This window comes from Saimiri boliviensis, chromosome 11, assembly GCF_048565385.1.
Source record: "Saimiri boliviensis isolate mSaiBol1 chromosome 11, mSaiBol1.pri, whole genome shotgun sequence".
Taxonomy (NCBI): Eukaryota; Metazoa; Chordata; class Mammalia; order Primates; family Cebidae; genus Saimiri; species Saimiri boliviensis.
This window is the reverse complement of record NC_133459.1, coordinates 102,813,547-102,829,068: the sequence shown is the minus strand read 5'-3', so window position 1 is coordinate 102,829,068 and position 15,522 is coordinate 102,813,547. Positions and strand designations below refer to the sequence as shown.

At 37.2% G+C, this 15,522-nt stretch overlaps 1 protein-coding gene and 1 pseudogene across 7 annotated transcripts in view; one reads left to right on the top strand and one right to left on the bottom strand.

The window, feature by feature from the left end:
* STXBP3 (syntaxin binding protein 3) overlaps positions 1 to 15,522 on the top strand; it is a 76,206-nt gene that overhangs the window by 22,709 nt on the left and 37,975 nt on the right. For all 7 annotated transcript variants that reach the window (XR_012512550.1, XR_012512547.1, XR_012512551.1 and 4 more), the window contains exons 7-9: positions 6,995 to 7,149; positions 12,374 to 12,464; positions 15,300 to 15,424. Coding sequence is in view for 2 of the 7 variants with exons in the window: in XM_074381310.1 (XP_074237411.1) it covers positions 6,995 to 7,149; positions 12,374 to 12,464; positions 15,300 to 15,424 (371 nt within the window). In the remaining 5 variants the exon portion in view is untranslated. The remainder of the gene's footprint in view (positions 1 to 6,994; positions 7,150 to 12,373; positions 12,465 to 15,299; positions 15,425 to 15,522) is intronic.
* LOC104652273 (N-acylneuraminate-9-phosphatase pseudogene) lies at positions 2,239 to 2,978 on the bottom strand (annotated as a pseudogene).

Sequence of the window (15,522 nt, the reverse complement as noted above, 5' to 3'; positions counted from 1 at the left end):
TAATTAGATTTTATTTGTCAGTTGTGGTTGCATTCGCTTTTGGCTTCTTTGTCTTGAAATCTGTGCCAGTTCCTATGTCCAGAATGCTGCTACTGCCTAGGCTGTCTCCCAGGGCTTTTATAGTTTTGGGTTTTACATTTAAGTTGAGTTGATTTTTGTATATGGTGTATGGAAGGGGTCCAGTTTCAGTCTTCTGCATGTAGCTAGCCAGTTATCCCAGCACCGTTTATTGAATAGGGAGTCCTTTCCACATTGTTTGTTTTTGTCAGCTTTGTCAAAGATCAGATGGTTGTACACGTGCAGCCTTATTTCTTGGCTCTCTGTTCCATTGATCTACGTGTCTGTTTTTGTACCAGTGTCATGCTGCAAAACCTTCTTTTCTGTTAGGTTCATCACATGGGTGAAACCACTGTCAGTAGAGAACAAACAAGAGGTTCCATGGGTAGGCCCCCACCAAGAGAATTTTCCTCTTATTGGTCCACAGAAGAAAAATACTTTTTGGTACCATGTGGCTTGCACTTGTCTCCAGCAAAACAGTCTAGTTCCCTCAACCCTATTGTGTGTCTGGGAAAAGATAGTGGAAATATTTCTATAAGAGCTAAAAACTACAAGAAAGCTACAAATTCACTGTGAAAATGTCATGGTAAAGAAGCACCACATGCTAATTTTTCTTTTCTTTTTTTTTTTTTTTTGAGACGTTATCTCACTCTATCGCCCAGGCTGGAATGCAGTGGCACAACTTCTGCCTTCCTGGGTTCAAGCAGTTCTCCTGCCTCAGCCTCCAGAGCAGCTGGGATTACAGACATGTACCTCGACTCCCGGCTAATTGTTGTACTTTTCGTAGAGATGAAATTTCACCATGTTGGCCAGGCTGGTCTCGAACTCCTGACCTCAAATGATCCACCTGCCTTGGCCTCCCAAAGTACTGGGATTACAGGTGTGAGCCACTACACCCGGCCTTTTTTTTTTTGAAACAGAGTCTTACTCTGTCACCAGGCTGGAGTGCAGTGGTGCAGTCTTGACTCACTTCAACTCCATCTCTCGGGCTCAAGCGATTCTCCTGATTCAAGTAGCTAGGATTACAGGCATGTGCCACCAAGCCCAAGCCCAGCTAATTTTTTGTATTTTTAATAGAGGCAGGGTTTCACCATGTTGGCCAGGCTGGTCTTAAACTCCTGACCTCATATGATCTATCCACCTTGGCCTCCCAAAATGCTGGGATTACAGGCATGAGCCATGGTCCCTGGCTGATTTTAACAGCTTTTTTTTTTTTTTTTTTTTTTTGAGACGGAGTTTCGCTCTTGTTACCCAGGCTGGAGTGCAATGGTGCGATCTCGGCTCACCGCAACCTCCGCCTCCTGGGTTCAGGCAATTCTCCTGCCTCAGCCTCCTGAGTAGCTGGGATTACAGGCACACACCACCATGCCCAGCTAATTTTTTGTATTTTTAGTAGAGACGGGGTTTCACCGTGTTGACCAGGATGGTCTCGATCTCTTGACCTTATGATCCACCCGCCTCGGCCTCTCAAAGTGCTGGGATTACAGGCTTGAGCCACCGCGCCCAGCCTAACAGCTTTTTTTTTAACTGGAAGAATCTATTTGGCATGTATACACCACAGAAAAATTGCCCCTCACCCCCCCAAAAAAAGTCATGCAGGAAAATCAGAATCATAATATTTAAAAAGTATGTATCAAAAGTAGGCAAAAATATAGGTTTATTTTTTAAAAAGAAAATATGCAAAATTTCACTATGAAATGCCTTGGAGCATGTGACTTAGTACTTATTTCATATTAACCAGATCTAGTTGCTCCGATAAGTCTCTGTTTTAGAATAGCTGTTCTTTTAAAATATCTATTTTTAAGCAAGAACATAAACATTACATTTTTGCATCTATGTGTAAGCTATTCTGCTTGATATGGACCCAAGATACTAAAAGGTTAATAAAATAATTTTTAAAATCTTCAGTCACAGACTAGCAAACAATATATTTCCTCAAGTTTTCTGGGCCACACTACTGACTTGTATTAATGCAATCTGAATTTTCAGATATAAATACCAGTTAGTGGTTGGTTGTGAAAACTTAAAAACAGTTGAGTTGGAAGGACCTTCACAATATTGGCTCTTAAATCATAAGTAAAATTGTTCTTAGAACTGGACCATAGTAAGCAGAAAGACTTCAGTTCTTTTAGTTCAAACCCTGCAAATTGACTCTTAACATAATCACGCCCTTTTAGGTGCTTAAAAGGACATACTGACTTTGTGGTCTGTACTTTCTAAGAGAGCTGGTAACTCTAGCACGAAAGAAACTGTAATACAGAACTGGGAAGGACTTCAGTGGTCCTATTCCAATTGTTTTGATCCATACTGTGGATTTCAACCCTGCATTGAGGCCTCCTTGTGTGCCGATTTCTAACATGTCACCAACCATCACACGGTCCACAGGTTGTACTTCAAGGAGATTGCAGCAGTAATAAAATATGGAAGGTGCAGGCCTCTCTCTACTGTTCACCTACAACAGCCTGGAAATAGGACTGACAGGCACAACCCTCAGTCTTCGCCCTCTGGATCTGTCTGACCCCATTCATTACTAAAAGTAGGCAGACCACCTTTCCAATTTCAGTGAGCATGGCTTTGACAACTCACTGAAATTAGTGTCATGTGCTGTAAATGTGTAATTTCCGAAGGAGGTAACATTCTTCAGCCAGTTTCCTATTGGCCACACCACGTTTTGTTTCCTGGATTGCATCTTCCCAATGTGGATTCCCTAGATCAGTAATGTATGTATTGTAATGATGAGGACATTCCTTGCTGAGTTTAACTTGAACTTTATCACAGGTGACTTCAGCCTCCTCTTTATAATGGTATTTTGATTTTAAGAGCTTTATCACCTCCAACATGCCACTTCTGCTCACCACAGCTGTGTCAATGAGTGTGTTGTACAGGTCAAAGAAAATGGCCTGCACGTGGCTCAGCCCCATAGCCCTGCACCCTGCCGCAACCTGCCGCCTCGTTAACGGCACATGTACAAGGTGGGCGGCTTGATTTTTTTTTTGTCTTTGAGAGGGGATCTCTCCCAGGCAATCCTCCTGCCTCAGTCTCCCAAGCAGCTGGGACCACAGATGCATGCCACCACACCTGGCTAATTTTTTCCTCATTTATAGGAGAAACGAGGTCTTGCTATGTTGTCCAAGGTGATCTAGAACTCCTGAGCTCAAGCAGTCCTCCCACCTCAGCCTCCCAAAGTGCTGGGACTGTAGGAATGAGCCACTGCTCTCAGCCACACTGTAGAATTATTACATCATTATTTGAGGATATAAGAAAACAATGAGAGAATAATTTTCGTTTTTATCTCATTAGCTAAAATTTAGTCACATGACTACACATAAGTGCATGGGAAACTGAGAAAATTTTTTAGCTGAGCAAAAATGTCTGCTCTTCACAAAGAACTGGAGTGCAGTTACTAAAAAGTAAGGAGAGGATTTTTTGGGGGGAGGCACCTTGTAGTCAGCCACAAAAGGAGGAAGATTCTCTTTTTAAATATTTATTTATTTTATACATTGTAATACCTATTTATGAAGTACAGTTTGATGTTTTGATACATATCTGTTAGATAATGATTCAAAGTAATGTGTCCATTATCTCATATATTTTGGAGCTAGGTTTTGTTAGGTTTTGTTTATATTTTTAGTAGAGATGGGATTTTACCATGTTGCCCAAGCCAGTCTTGAACTCCTGGGCTCAAGCAATCTACCTGTCTCGGCTTCCGAAAGTACTGGGATTACAAGCATGAGCCACTGCACCCAGCCATGAGAGAGGCTAATTCTTACTGGGAGATTGGGAAAATGTTTGAAGAATAAGGTAGTAATGAAGAGGGAAAGAACCTTTTAGGAGATGAAAATAAACTGAAGTAAAGATAGGGAATCAGAAGAGTTCAGGAGAACAGCAGGAATGTGGCTTATAAAGGGTGAAGGAGTGAAAGATAGGCTCTCTGTTGATAGGTTGGAACTGTATTGTATGTAGGAGGCTCCAGGTTCCACCAAGAATAATGGCAGAAAATTAGTTGGTGCAGAAAACTCTGGAACTGGTCCTAAAGTCTTTAAGGAAAAGTAGAGTCCCAGAAGTCAGGAGATCATTGGGGAGAGATTGGTAAAGTTGGATATGATAGTGCTTCAGAAAAATTAAGTTGGACATCAACATGTTTAGGAATTACATGGAGAAGCTGGTGCAGTGGCTAAGCCTGTAATCCCAGCACTTTGGGAGGCCAAGGTAGGCAGATCACAAGGTTAGGAGATCGCAAGGTTAGGTTGCAGTGAGCTGAGATCATGTCACTACACTCCGTCCTAGCAACAGAATAAGACTCTGTTCCTTCCCCCCGCCCGCCAAAAAAAAAAAATTACATAGGAAGGAAGAAGATTAATTCACTCCTTGTGGTGATTCTGTAAGTCAAAGGGATTAAAGAAAGATCTTCTTTCCCTTTCTAGAGTATTTAAGGTAAATGATTCTGTCATGTATGCAATATAGCAAGTACAGTTGATCCTTGAATAATGTGGAGGTTAGGGGCACCAACCCCTGTGTGGTTGAAAAATTTGTGTGTAACTTTTAACTAGCCAAAAACTTAACACTAATAGCCTGCTGTTAAGTGGAAGCCTTCCTGATAACCAACACTAGAATAACACATACTGCGTATACTTTATGTATTATATACTGTTTTCTAACAAAGTAAACTAGAGAGAAGGAAATGTTATTAAGAAAATCATAAGGAAGAGAAAATATACTTACTATTAAGTAGAAGTGGATTATTATGAAGGCCTCATTCTTGTCATTTTCAAGTTGAGTAGGCAGAGGTGGAGGAAGTGGAGAGATTGGTCTTGCTGTTTCAGAGGTGGCAGAGGCAGAGGGGGCAGATACACTCTTTGTAACTTTTATTGAGAAAATCTGCATCTGGGTGGATCTGTGCAGTTCAAACCCTTGTTCTTCAAGGGTCAGCTGAAGATAGAAAGCATTTGAGAACATGAGGGAGTTTGTTTACAGTGAGCCTTAATGAGTATAGAGAGTCTGGTATGATTAGTAGAGAGGATGCTAGAAGGGATCTGGTAGAGATAGAAACAAGCTAGCTATAGGTTAGCATGAAGAGTAGACGGAAGACAGGATCTGTATTTAACAAGCTGATACGGGTTTATAAAAATGAAAAAAGCATGTGGCAGTAGTCTAAAAGAACTTTCAATGATGGTGATAGGAAGTAGGAAGGAGGTAGAGGAGGAGGGAAATGGAGGAAATGTGAGTATAGAATGAGAACCAGCCCCCAGATTATCTTTGGTACATTGGGGTATTAGATGGCTTAGGTTAATTTGTGGTCGGAATACCCCAGATCTCAGTGCATTACAACAACAAAGGTTTATTTCTCATACGTATTGTCCATTGTTGTTTGTCTGGGGCTTTGTTCTACATCCTCTACATTCTAGTACTGAGTCTGAAGGGCTAGTCTGACATAGCCAAGGGAAAAGAGAAAATAGTGGAGCCACACAGTGGCTTTTAAAGCTTCTACTGGGAAGTGACTCATGTATCTTCTACACACATTCCAGTCTGGGCACAGTGGCTCACATCTGTAATCCCAGCACTTTAGGAGGCCGAGCAAGAAGGATTTCTTGAGCACAGGAGTCCTAGACCAACCTGGGCCAACAAAGTGAGACCTTGTCTCTACCAAAAAAAAAAAAAAAAAACTTAAAAAAGGAATTAGCCAGGCATGGTGGCACATATCTGTGGTCCTTGCTACATGGGAGACTGAGGCAGGAGGATCGCTTGAGCTCAGGATATCGAGGCTTCAGTGAGCCATCATCATGCCACTGCACTCCAGCCTGGGTGACAGAGTGAGTCCCCGTCTTAAAAAACAAAGACAAAAACAAACCTGCATATGACCATGGCCAAACCTGATATCAGTGGGTGGGAGGGAAAAGCCTTGGGCTGTGCAGTCAGTGTCTTTGAACAAATAATATATTATCACTGCTGTGGGATATTATACTATGAGAAAGCGACAGTTCAAGTATAGGGTGCTTGTTGACAATTAATATAGCATCCTGGCCTTTGAGCAGCAAAGAGATAAGTGGTTGAGCCACAGCTAAATTTTCATCCGCGTTCAGGCTGCTGTTGGTGGTGCAAGACTATGTCCAGAGAAATAAATGTGTGCAAAAAGAAATACAAGAAGTTGATTCATAATTCATTGCTTAACCTATAATGTTTATTTCTTGCCTACTTTTACTTAAATAAATTTTCATAGTTTTAAGAGAAATTACTATCATTGTTTAAAAAAACAACAAAACTTAGTTTAATGGGGGAACTCTCCGTACCAACTAGGAGCTCCTGCTTTTGTATTCTCCAAATCCTCTAATCCAGTTCTTTGTACATAAGTAACTTCTTTTGTTAATTCAGTGAATGAATCTGTGAGGTTTTGCTGCATATACATATAGTAAGGTTTATATTATGTTTGGCACGATGCCATGTCTTTTGGGGAAGTTTATCTCTTAAGGACATGAAGAGTAGAAGCTAAAGAACTGAAGACGTATCAGCTGTGGGAGATTTCTATGTTATTCTGTAATGGGTTAAGGTTTTTAATTTATGTCTGACATGTAGACCAATTTTGATACTGTTGTATTTCTTTGTGCTAGGAGTTAGATTTTTATTTTAGTTTGACTACCTCAGATTCCTTCATCTGTTGCACAGGTAGTGAAAAGCAGACAGTACGATCTGTATATGAAACAGGAATTGAAGGACAAAGGTAGACTAAGCAGGAAAGGAGAGTGAGAAAAGAAATAAAGGATGAAATCAAGATGACAGAGAAAATGAGATTTGATTAAGGTGAAAACACAGTTGTTTCAGGAAACAGCATGGTTAATGCAAGTGTTTTTTTTAACTGTCCCAAATAATTGCCTCATTTTCTTGATATATATGTTTTAATCAGGTCTCCATATTGACAGTGAGTTTTTTTGGCTTAATTTAGGTGTATACTCTTGATGTACCAGATGCATTCTATTACTGTTACAGTCCAGACCCTGGTAATGCAAAGGGAAAAGATGCCATTATGGAAGCAATGGCTGACCAGATAGTTACAGTATGTGCCACCTTGGATGAAAATCCTGGAGTACGATATAAAAGGTAAGACACTCAGCACCTGAACTTGTTATGCTTCTATTTACCACTCATTATAGAAGTAAGTAATGTCTCTGTACCTTTGTATATTGGTTTGCAAAATTTATTTTCTTTTTATAATTACCATACTCTACATATAGGAGATTTAAAGCTTGTGGTTTAAATTTCAGAATAACAAATAGCTTCTGTTACTGAATTTCAGAACCTAAATTTGGTACAGTTTACCAGACAGTTTTTCATCAGTTTAAGGAATGCTTAGAGGAAATGTCTTTGTAGTCACATAGGGAATACAGTGGTACAGTTAATGTTTTTCATTAAATCGTCACCAAATTTAAATGGCAGTATTCTTTGGATACCTGTTACAGTGTATAAATATCTATAGTATCTAATCCCAGTACCTTTTCTACATAACTTTTGGGGGTTTTTTAACAGGTAAATTTTAACTTTAGTACTGTATACCTTGACTTACATACTTATTTTTTAAAATGAAGTTTACTGTAAAGTACATAAATTGTCTATACAGTAAGTCCCCACTTAATGTTGTTGATGACTTCTTGGAAACTGATGAAACCAACTTCACCATATGCTAATTGATAAAAACAAGAATTAAGTTCCTTGGTTATGTAATGTCACCACACTTCTAAATACCTGAAACACTTCTAATATTAACACTTAAAGCAATGTGACTACGTACATTTAAGAAAGAGTAATAAAAACAGGATCATTTTTTGCCCAGTTATTCTAGTTCAGGCTCATTAGAAGGATGGTCAGAGCTCATCCCAGCAGCTCATGGCACAAGGCAGGAACCCACCCAGATTAGGATACCATCCCAGATTAGGATACCATCCCATTGCAGGACACACTGCATGCACATCCATACTCACTTGGACTGGGGCAATTTAAACATACCAGTTAACCAAACATGCACATCTTTGAGATATGGGAGGAAACCAGAGTATCAGGAGAAAACCCATGCAGACGTGGAGGGATCATGCAAACGCCACACAGACAGTGGCCCCAGCCAGGAATTGATTTTTTTTTTCCTCAGCAGTATAATGAGATGCCATTGAACAAAATGACATTATTTGAGGACCTGCTAAATGTGGTGTGATAATTCATTCCAAAATAAACATATCTATCTAACACCACCAAGATTTAAAAAATAGAACATTAACAGCATCTCAGAGGCCTCTCTCTTGATCCCTCCCAGCTCTCTCACCCCTTTTCTTCCCCAGAGATGACTACTATCTCACTTCTCACACAGAGTTTAATTTTGCCTGATTTTGAACTGGTATAAATGGAATCACATGATAATTTTTGTTTTCTATTTCTTGACTCAACATTATTTCCTGAGAGTCATCCATGTTGTTGTGTGTGCCAGTTTTAGTTTTAATTTTGGTCTGCTAGTTCATGTGTGACTCTCTTGCCTCAGTTTCCTTATCTATAAAATAGAAAGGATAATACAGTTGTTTTTAGAGTTAAATGAATATCTGTAAAGCATTCAGAATAGTACATAGCACTAATAAATATGGTAGTAGTAAATACACTACATTACCTGTAATAAGTATTATTACTCATTTGTCTTTTTAAAAGTTATTTAATTTGAACATTGGCATTTGTCAAGTTAGTTGGCTGGACTGTTTAATTTTAAATTCATGTAGTGCTTTAAGTCATATTACTCTTAATTTACCATTTAAAAATTCCACTATTAATACTTAGAAAAAATATAGTGATCTTAATTCAGGTATTACCAAACAAGCTCTTTATTCATACCTTGGGTATTAAAAACATTCTTTTTCTTCCGTTTTTGTTTTTGTTTTTGTTTTTGTTTCGAGGTGGGGTCTCTTTGTGTTGTCCAGGCTGGTCTCAAACCCCTGGGCTCAAGCAGCCCACCTGCCTCTGCCTCCCAAAGTGCTGGCATTACCTTTTTCTTATAAGAGATGTGCTAATTACACTCTGGACTCAGTGGAGCTGAGCTAAGTGGTTTGGCTCCTGTTAAGAGTTTAGTAACTGTTGAAGCTTCTACTGTTGGTGATTGGTTATAATTGGGGAAATGAGTAAATATAGCCAATTTATAATTTAGTGGCTCACATGGGGGCTAGTTTTGAGTTACACTAATAAATAATATGTAATCCTGTGTTTTAAAATTCTACCTGCTTTCACAAAATACTTCTTTAGGTGGGCTAGACGCAGTGGCTCACACCTGTAGTCCCAGCACTTTGGGAGGCTGAGGCGGGTGGATCACTTGAGGATCGGAGTTTGAAACCAGCCTGACCAATATGGTGAAACCCCATCAATATAAAAAAAATATATATATATATTTCTTTAGGCTTTATAGACTTTAAAGTATAATTTTAAAATGAAGTGTCTTTCTTTTGAAAATAAAGGGTAATGAATTACCCTTTATAGATGTTGCATTATTTATTTTTAAGGTATAAAACCTAAAGATTCTGTAACACTTTGAAGCCCTCACAATGAGACCTCCCATTTTCAAGGTGGTTGTGCTGCTGAAGAGCCTTTTTCTTTTTCTCTTTTTTTTCTTAATTAATTGTTTTGGATAAATAGTAGGTGTATATATTTATGGGGTACATGAAATATTTTGATACAGGCATATAATGCATAATAGTCACATGAGGGTAAATGGGGTATCCATCACCTCAAGCATTTATCCTTCCTTTGTGTTATAAGCAATCCAATATACTCTTTTAGCTATTTTTTAATGTACAATAAATTATTGTTGACTGTAGTCACCCTGTTGTGCTATCAAATACTAGATCTTATTCTATCTATATTTTTGTACCCATTACCCATCCCCACTTAAACTCTCACCTGCCACTCCTGCCCCTTTCTAGCCTCTGGTAACCATCTTTCTACTATCTCCATGAGTTCAACTGTTCTAATTTTTAGCTCCTGCAAATAATTGAGAACATGCAAAGTGTGTCTTTCTGTGCCTTGCTTATTTCACTTAACATGGTGACCTCCAGTTCCATCCATATTGTTGTAAATGTCAGGATCCATTCTTTTTTATGGCTGAATAGTACTCTATTGTGTCCATGTGCCACATTTTCTGTATCCATTCGTATGTTCCTTCCAAATCTTGGCTTTTGTGAATAGTGCTGCAGTAACATGGAGTGCAGATACCTCTTTGGTAAACCGATTTCCTCTCTGTTGGGCATATATCTAGCAGCAGGATTGCTGGGTCACATGGTAGTTTAGTTTTTTGAGGAGCCTCCAAACTTCTCCTTAGTAATTGTACTAATTTACATTCCCACCAACAGTGTACAGGGGTTCCCTTTTCTCCATATCCTCACCAGCATGTGTTATAATATTACTTATCTTTTGGATAAAAGCCATTTTAACTGGGGTAAAGTGATATCTCATTATAGTTTTGATTTGCATTCCTCTGGTAATTAATTATGTATATGAGCACCTTTTCATATACCTGTTTGCCATTTGTATGTCTTCTTTTGAGAAATATCCAACTCTTTCGCCTGCTTTTAAATCAGATTTTTTTTCCTATAGAGTTATTTGAGCTCCTTATCTATTCTTGTTATTAATTTCTTATCACGTAGGTAGTTTTTAAATATTCTCTCCCATACTGTGGGTTGTCTTTTCACTTTGTTGATTGTTTATTGTGCAAAAGCTTTTTAACTTGATGCGATTCCATTTGCCCATTTTTGCTTTGGTTGCCTGTGCTTATGGGGTATTACTCAAGAATGTTCCGCAAAGAACTCTTTGCCTAACTCAGTGTCCTGGAGAGTTTCCCCAATGTTTTCTTGTAGTTTCATAGTCTGAGGTCTTAGATTGAACTCTTTAATCCATTTTGACTTGATTTTTTTGTACATGGCAAGAGATAGGGGTCTAGTCTCATTCTTCTGTATATGGATATCCACTTTTCCCAGCACCATTGATTGAAGAGACTATCCTTTCCCCAACCTGTGTTCTTGGCACTTTTGTTGAAATTGGGTTAATGGTAGATGTATGATTTGTTTCTGGGTTCTGTATTCTGTTCCATCAGTCTCTAGGTCTGTCTGTATACCAGTATCATGCTGTTTTGGTTACTACAGCTCTGTAGTATATTTGAAGCCAGATACTGTGATTTCTCCAGTGTTGTTCTTTTTGCTTAGGATAGCTTTGACTATTCTGGGTTTTTTGTGGTTCCATGTACATTTTAATATTTTTCTATCTCTGTGAAGAATGTCATTGGTACTTAGATAGGGATTGCATTGGATAATGTAGATAGCTTTGGGTAGTATGGACATTTTAACAATATTTGTGCTTTCTATCCATGAACATGGAACATCGTTCCGTTTTTTATGTCCTCTTCAATTTCTTTTAAAGAGCTTTTTTCTGCATTTTTTTTTTTAAGTAGAATTGGAAGTGACACTAATACCACTGGTCATGAAGTTACAATTTAGAGTACAACGTTATCATTTTAGAAGATAATGATATACAAGATTTTATGCAAGACATTGGAAAGTTGACTGGATGTTAGCATGTGGGCAAATCTCACACTGCTGGTGGGAGGGATATTGGTCACCTAATTTGTAGAGTAATTTGATAATACTGAAAAAAGTTGAAAACATATATGCTCTATGACCCAGGAGTTATACTTTTACATGCAATGTACCTAGAGAAACATGTACATATACCTAGATGCATATGTACAAACATTTGTTTCAGTGTTTGTAATAGTGTAATATTAAGAATGTCTCATGTCTGTCTTTAGAGGAATCAATCCATAGAATCCAATATAATCATGATGGGATACTATATAGGAGATAAAATGAATAAATTCGATATGTGTGTCAGTCTACATAAATCTCAAACACACACATATACAAACACGTGCACACACATGAAACAGGAATGACTAGAGGGAAAATATACATGAAATTAATGATAGTGGTTGCCTTGGTTTGGAGGAGGGGCATGGGAAAGGACCAGGACTTACGAGCAGAATAAAGGGAACTGCACCTTTACATGTAATATTTTATTTTCTTTATATTAAAAAATCTGAAGCAGATATGATAAGGTTTGTCCTTATAAATTCCAAATATATTGATATAATATTATTTGATGTATTATCTAAACTTTTACATGTTTATAAAATTTTTCATTTTGTAAACATTTTTAAAGTTCCATGGTTTAATTTTAGAATTAAACTTTGTGATATTATAAAGTATATACTGAAAGAAAGATAATGTTTGATCCTTTTTTCCATTTCTAGTAAACCCCTAGATAATGCCAGTAAACTTGCACAGCTTGTTGAAAAAAAGCTTGAAGAGTACTATAAGATTGATGAAAAGAGCCTAATAAAGGTAATGTACACAAGGCAAATAGAAACTATGCATAAAGTCTGTCTTATTTCTTTATTAGCCAAAGAAATTTCTTCATTCATTTTCTAGTATTGATTTGGCAGCCATTAACATAGATCTCCAATACTGATTTGAGAATCATTAACATACACAATTGTGGAAACCCTAATAGATGGTATGGTTTAAAGAAGAATCAGTTAACTAACGGATTTTGAAGTCGTGTCCAAATCTAGTTCTGCCATTTAATTCATAGTTAATGTCTATTTGAGCAAATTATGTAACTTCTATGTAACTATGTTTTCTTTTCTATAAAATGGGGATAATAAGAGAATACCTATTTTTAAAGTTATGATTAAATGAGTTAATACATGCAGAGTCCTTAGAATAATGCTTGCCAATGAGTAAACATTTAATAAATGTAAGAATTCTTGTTATTAGTAGCTCTGTGACCTTGAGTTTGTTTTTCCATCTATGAAATAGATGAAATAACATATACCTTGCTTGGCGGTATGAGGATTAAGTTAGCAAGTAAGTATTTGACACCAATAGGAATTAAATAAATGGCAGCTATTATCATCTTATGGCAATAATATAATCAAAGACTAAGGTTGAAATCTGGGAAATACCAGCATTTACCTGTGGGTGACAGAATGAAGAGCTTGAGGAGACTGACAGAGTTGGGGCCAGAGGGTTAAGAAGCGATATTACAGTAGCTGGAGAATGAAGAAAAGGAACCGTTGCTAGTTTAGAAGAGGAGTTGTGTCAGGAAACTACCAATTACAATACTGTCTAATAAATGGGATGAGAGAAGAATACACAGAGTATAATGGGAATATAGTCTCAGGCTTGTCTTCTAAATTGGGAGTGCTGGAAGGCATCTCAACAGGAAGAGGCCCTTGAGCTTGAAGAATGAGTATAAGCTGTTAAAAGGAGTTTATTGCATGGAAAACAGGATTCTTCTGGTAGAGGCAATAGAGAAAAAGGCAAAATCCACAATTTAAACAATGTGGCTGGAATGGAAGATATAAACTTAGATGTTAGGTTAGTTACCTTAAAAGTTACCTGTTTTTGGTTTAGAGGCCTAGTGAAGGCTGTTATTCTGCTTGTAGTTTTGAAGACAGCATGGCTTAGTACACGTAGTATATAGTGAATAAATGTTTGTGGAATGAAGAGATACACAATCAAATGTCCCTTTAGTCCTTTATGTTTTCAGTGGAAAAAGAGTAAAATCCACAAAAATTAAACTTGTCCTTTCCATTCTTTCTGCCTGGAAAATTAATCATCCTTCAAATACTTGATACCTTTCCTTTATTCAGGAATACCTGATAAAGTGTCACCTCATTTTTGAAGTCTTTCCTGACCCTTCAGGCCAAGTGATGCTTCCTTCCACATGCTATCATAAGCCCTAAGCCTGCTAAAGAACTTATGTTGCACTTTTTCCTGTTTATTTCTGAAGATTCATAGCTTACATTTTTGAGAGCTTACTGTGCTGTGTTTCATGGTATGATTATATTTAATCTTTACAATAATCTTATAAGGCAAAGATCCTGTAATTGTATTTCATTTTACAAAGAGAATACTGGCATATAAACAGGCTAAGCATTTTGTCCAAACTTGTACTGCAAGAATATGGTCAAAACTGGACTCAAATTCAGACCTAGTTAATTCAGAGGCTGTGCTGTAAACCACCATATTATACTGTCTCAAAATTTAATTAAATGAGTGTGCTTAACTTTAAAATATTTTTAAAAGTAGCCTATATAATTCACCTGTTATATGTAAATAAATAGAAAATGTTTAATGAGCTGTAGTTATCTGTTACTGCTTCAAAGAATCCAAAGAATTTATTACTTTTAAAATGAAGTATGAAAGATACTGACATTAACAATAATTTTTTCCACACTGTTATTCACTGTTTAGTGATTAGTAATATTTGTGAATTAATTATAACAAGGCTTTCATTGTGATTTATCATCTCAGTTTGTATCAATATAGTCTTTTAATATAGCACAATGGTTATGCTATTGGAGCAGACCTGTGTTTGAATCTCCATTCTGCCTCTTACTACCTGTATGATTTGGGCAAGTGACTTCATTTCAGGTCGCAATGCCCTCATAGCGTACTAGAGATGATAATACCTGTCTCACAGGATTACTAAAAGAATTAAATGAAATAATCCATGTATTTTTATTTAGTCAAATGTCCAATACATAGAACTCAGATCGTAGCTAGTTATAATTTATATCAGTTTTCCTGCTTTTGGAACTGAATTTGTAAGAAAATAGATTTAGTGCAAACAAAATGTTACTTTTTTAAAAGGAATTTTCAGGCTATTATACAATTGTCCCTTAGTAAACACAGAGGAGGGGAGGGTTGGTTTCAGTACCTCCTGTGTATACCAGAATCCACACATTCTCAAGTCCTACAGACAGCCCAGCAGAATTCCTCTATCTGGAAAGTCAAACCTTCATACATGCAGGTTTCACATCCTGAGAATACTGTGTTTTCTATTCGTATTCAGTTGAAAAAACTCTGAGTATAAGTGTGCCCACACAGTTCAAACCCATGTTATTAAACGTTTCCTCTTACTCTAGTTACAAAAGCTTTTAATTATATAGTCTTCATCTTTTCTCTCTTGTGCTACTCAGATTTTTCTTTGTTTTATTATAACTTCACATTCTTAAGACAATTAGCCATTTGTTTTGTTTTTGTTGTATGCTTTTGGTGGGGAAAAGGGATAGAACTTAGGAAAAGGCTGCTTTGTATTCTAAGATATTAAAAATACGTTCACACTAAGAAATTGAAGCTGCTTAAGATTATTTTATCTTGTTATTCTAGGGTAAAACTCATTCACAGCTCTTAATAATTGATCGTGGCTTTGATCCTGTGTCCACTGTCCTGCATGAACTGACCTTTCAGGCAATGGCATATGATCTACTACCAATTGAGAATGATACATACAAGCAAGTATAACTTGAAGGGCATATAAAGGGCATATACAAACAGGATAGAATATGAGCATTTAATGATTTATGTAGGCATCAGAAATCTGAAAACCCCT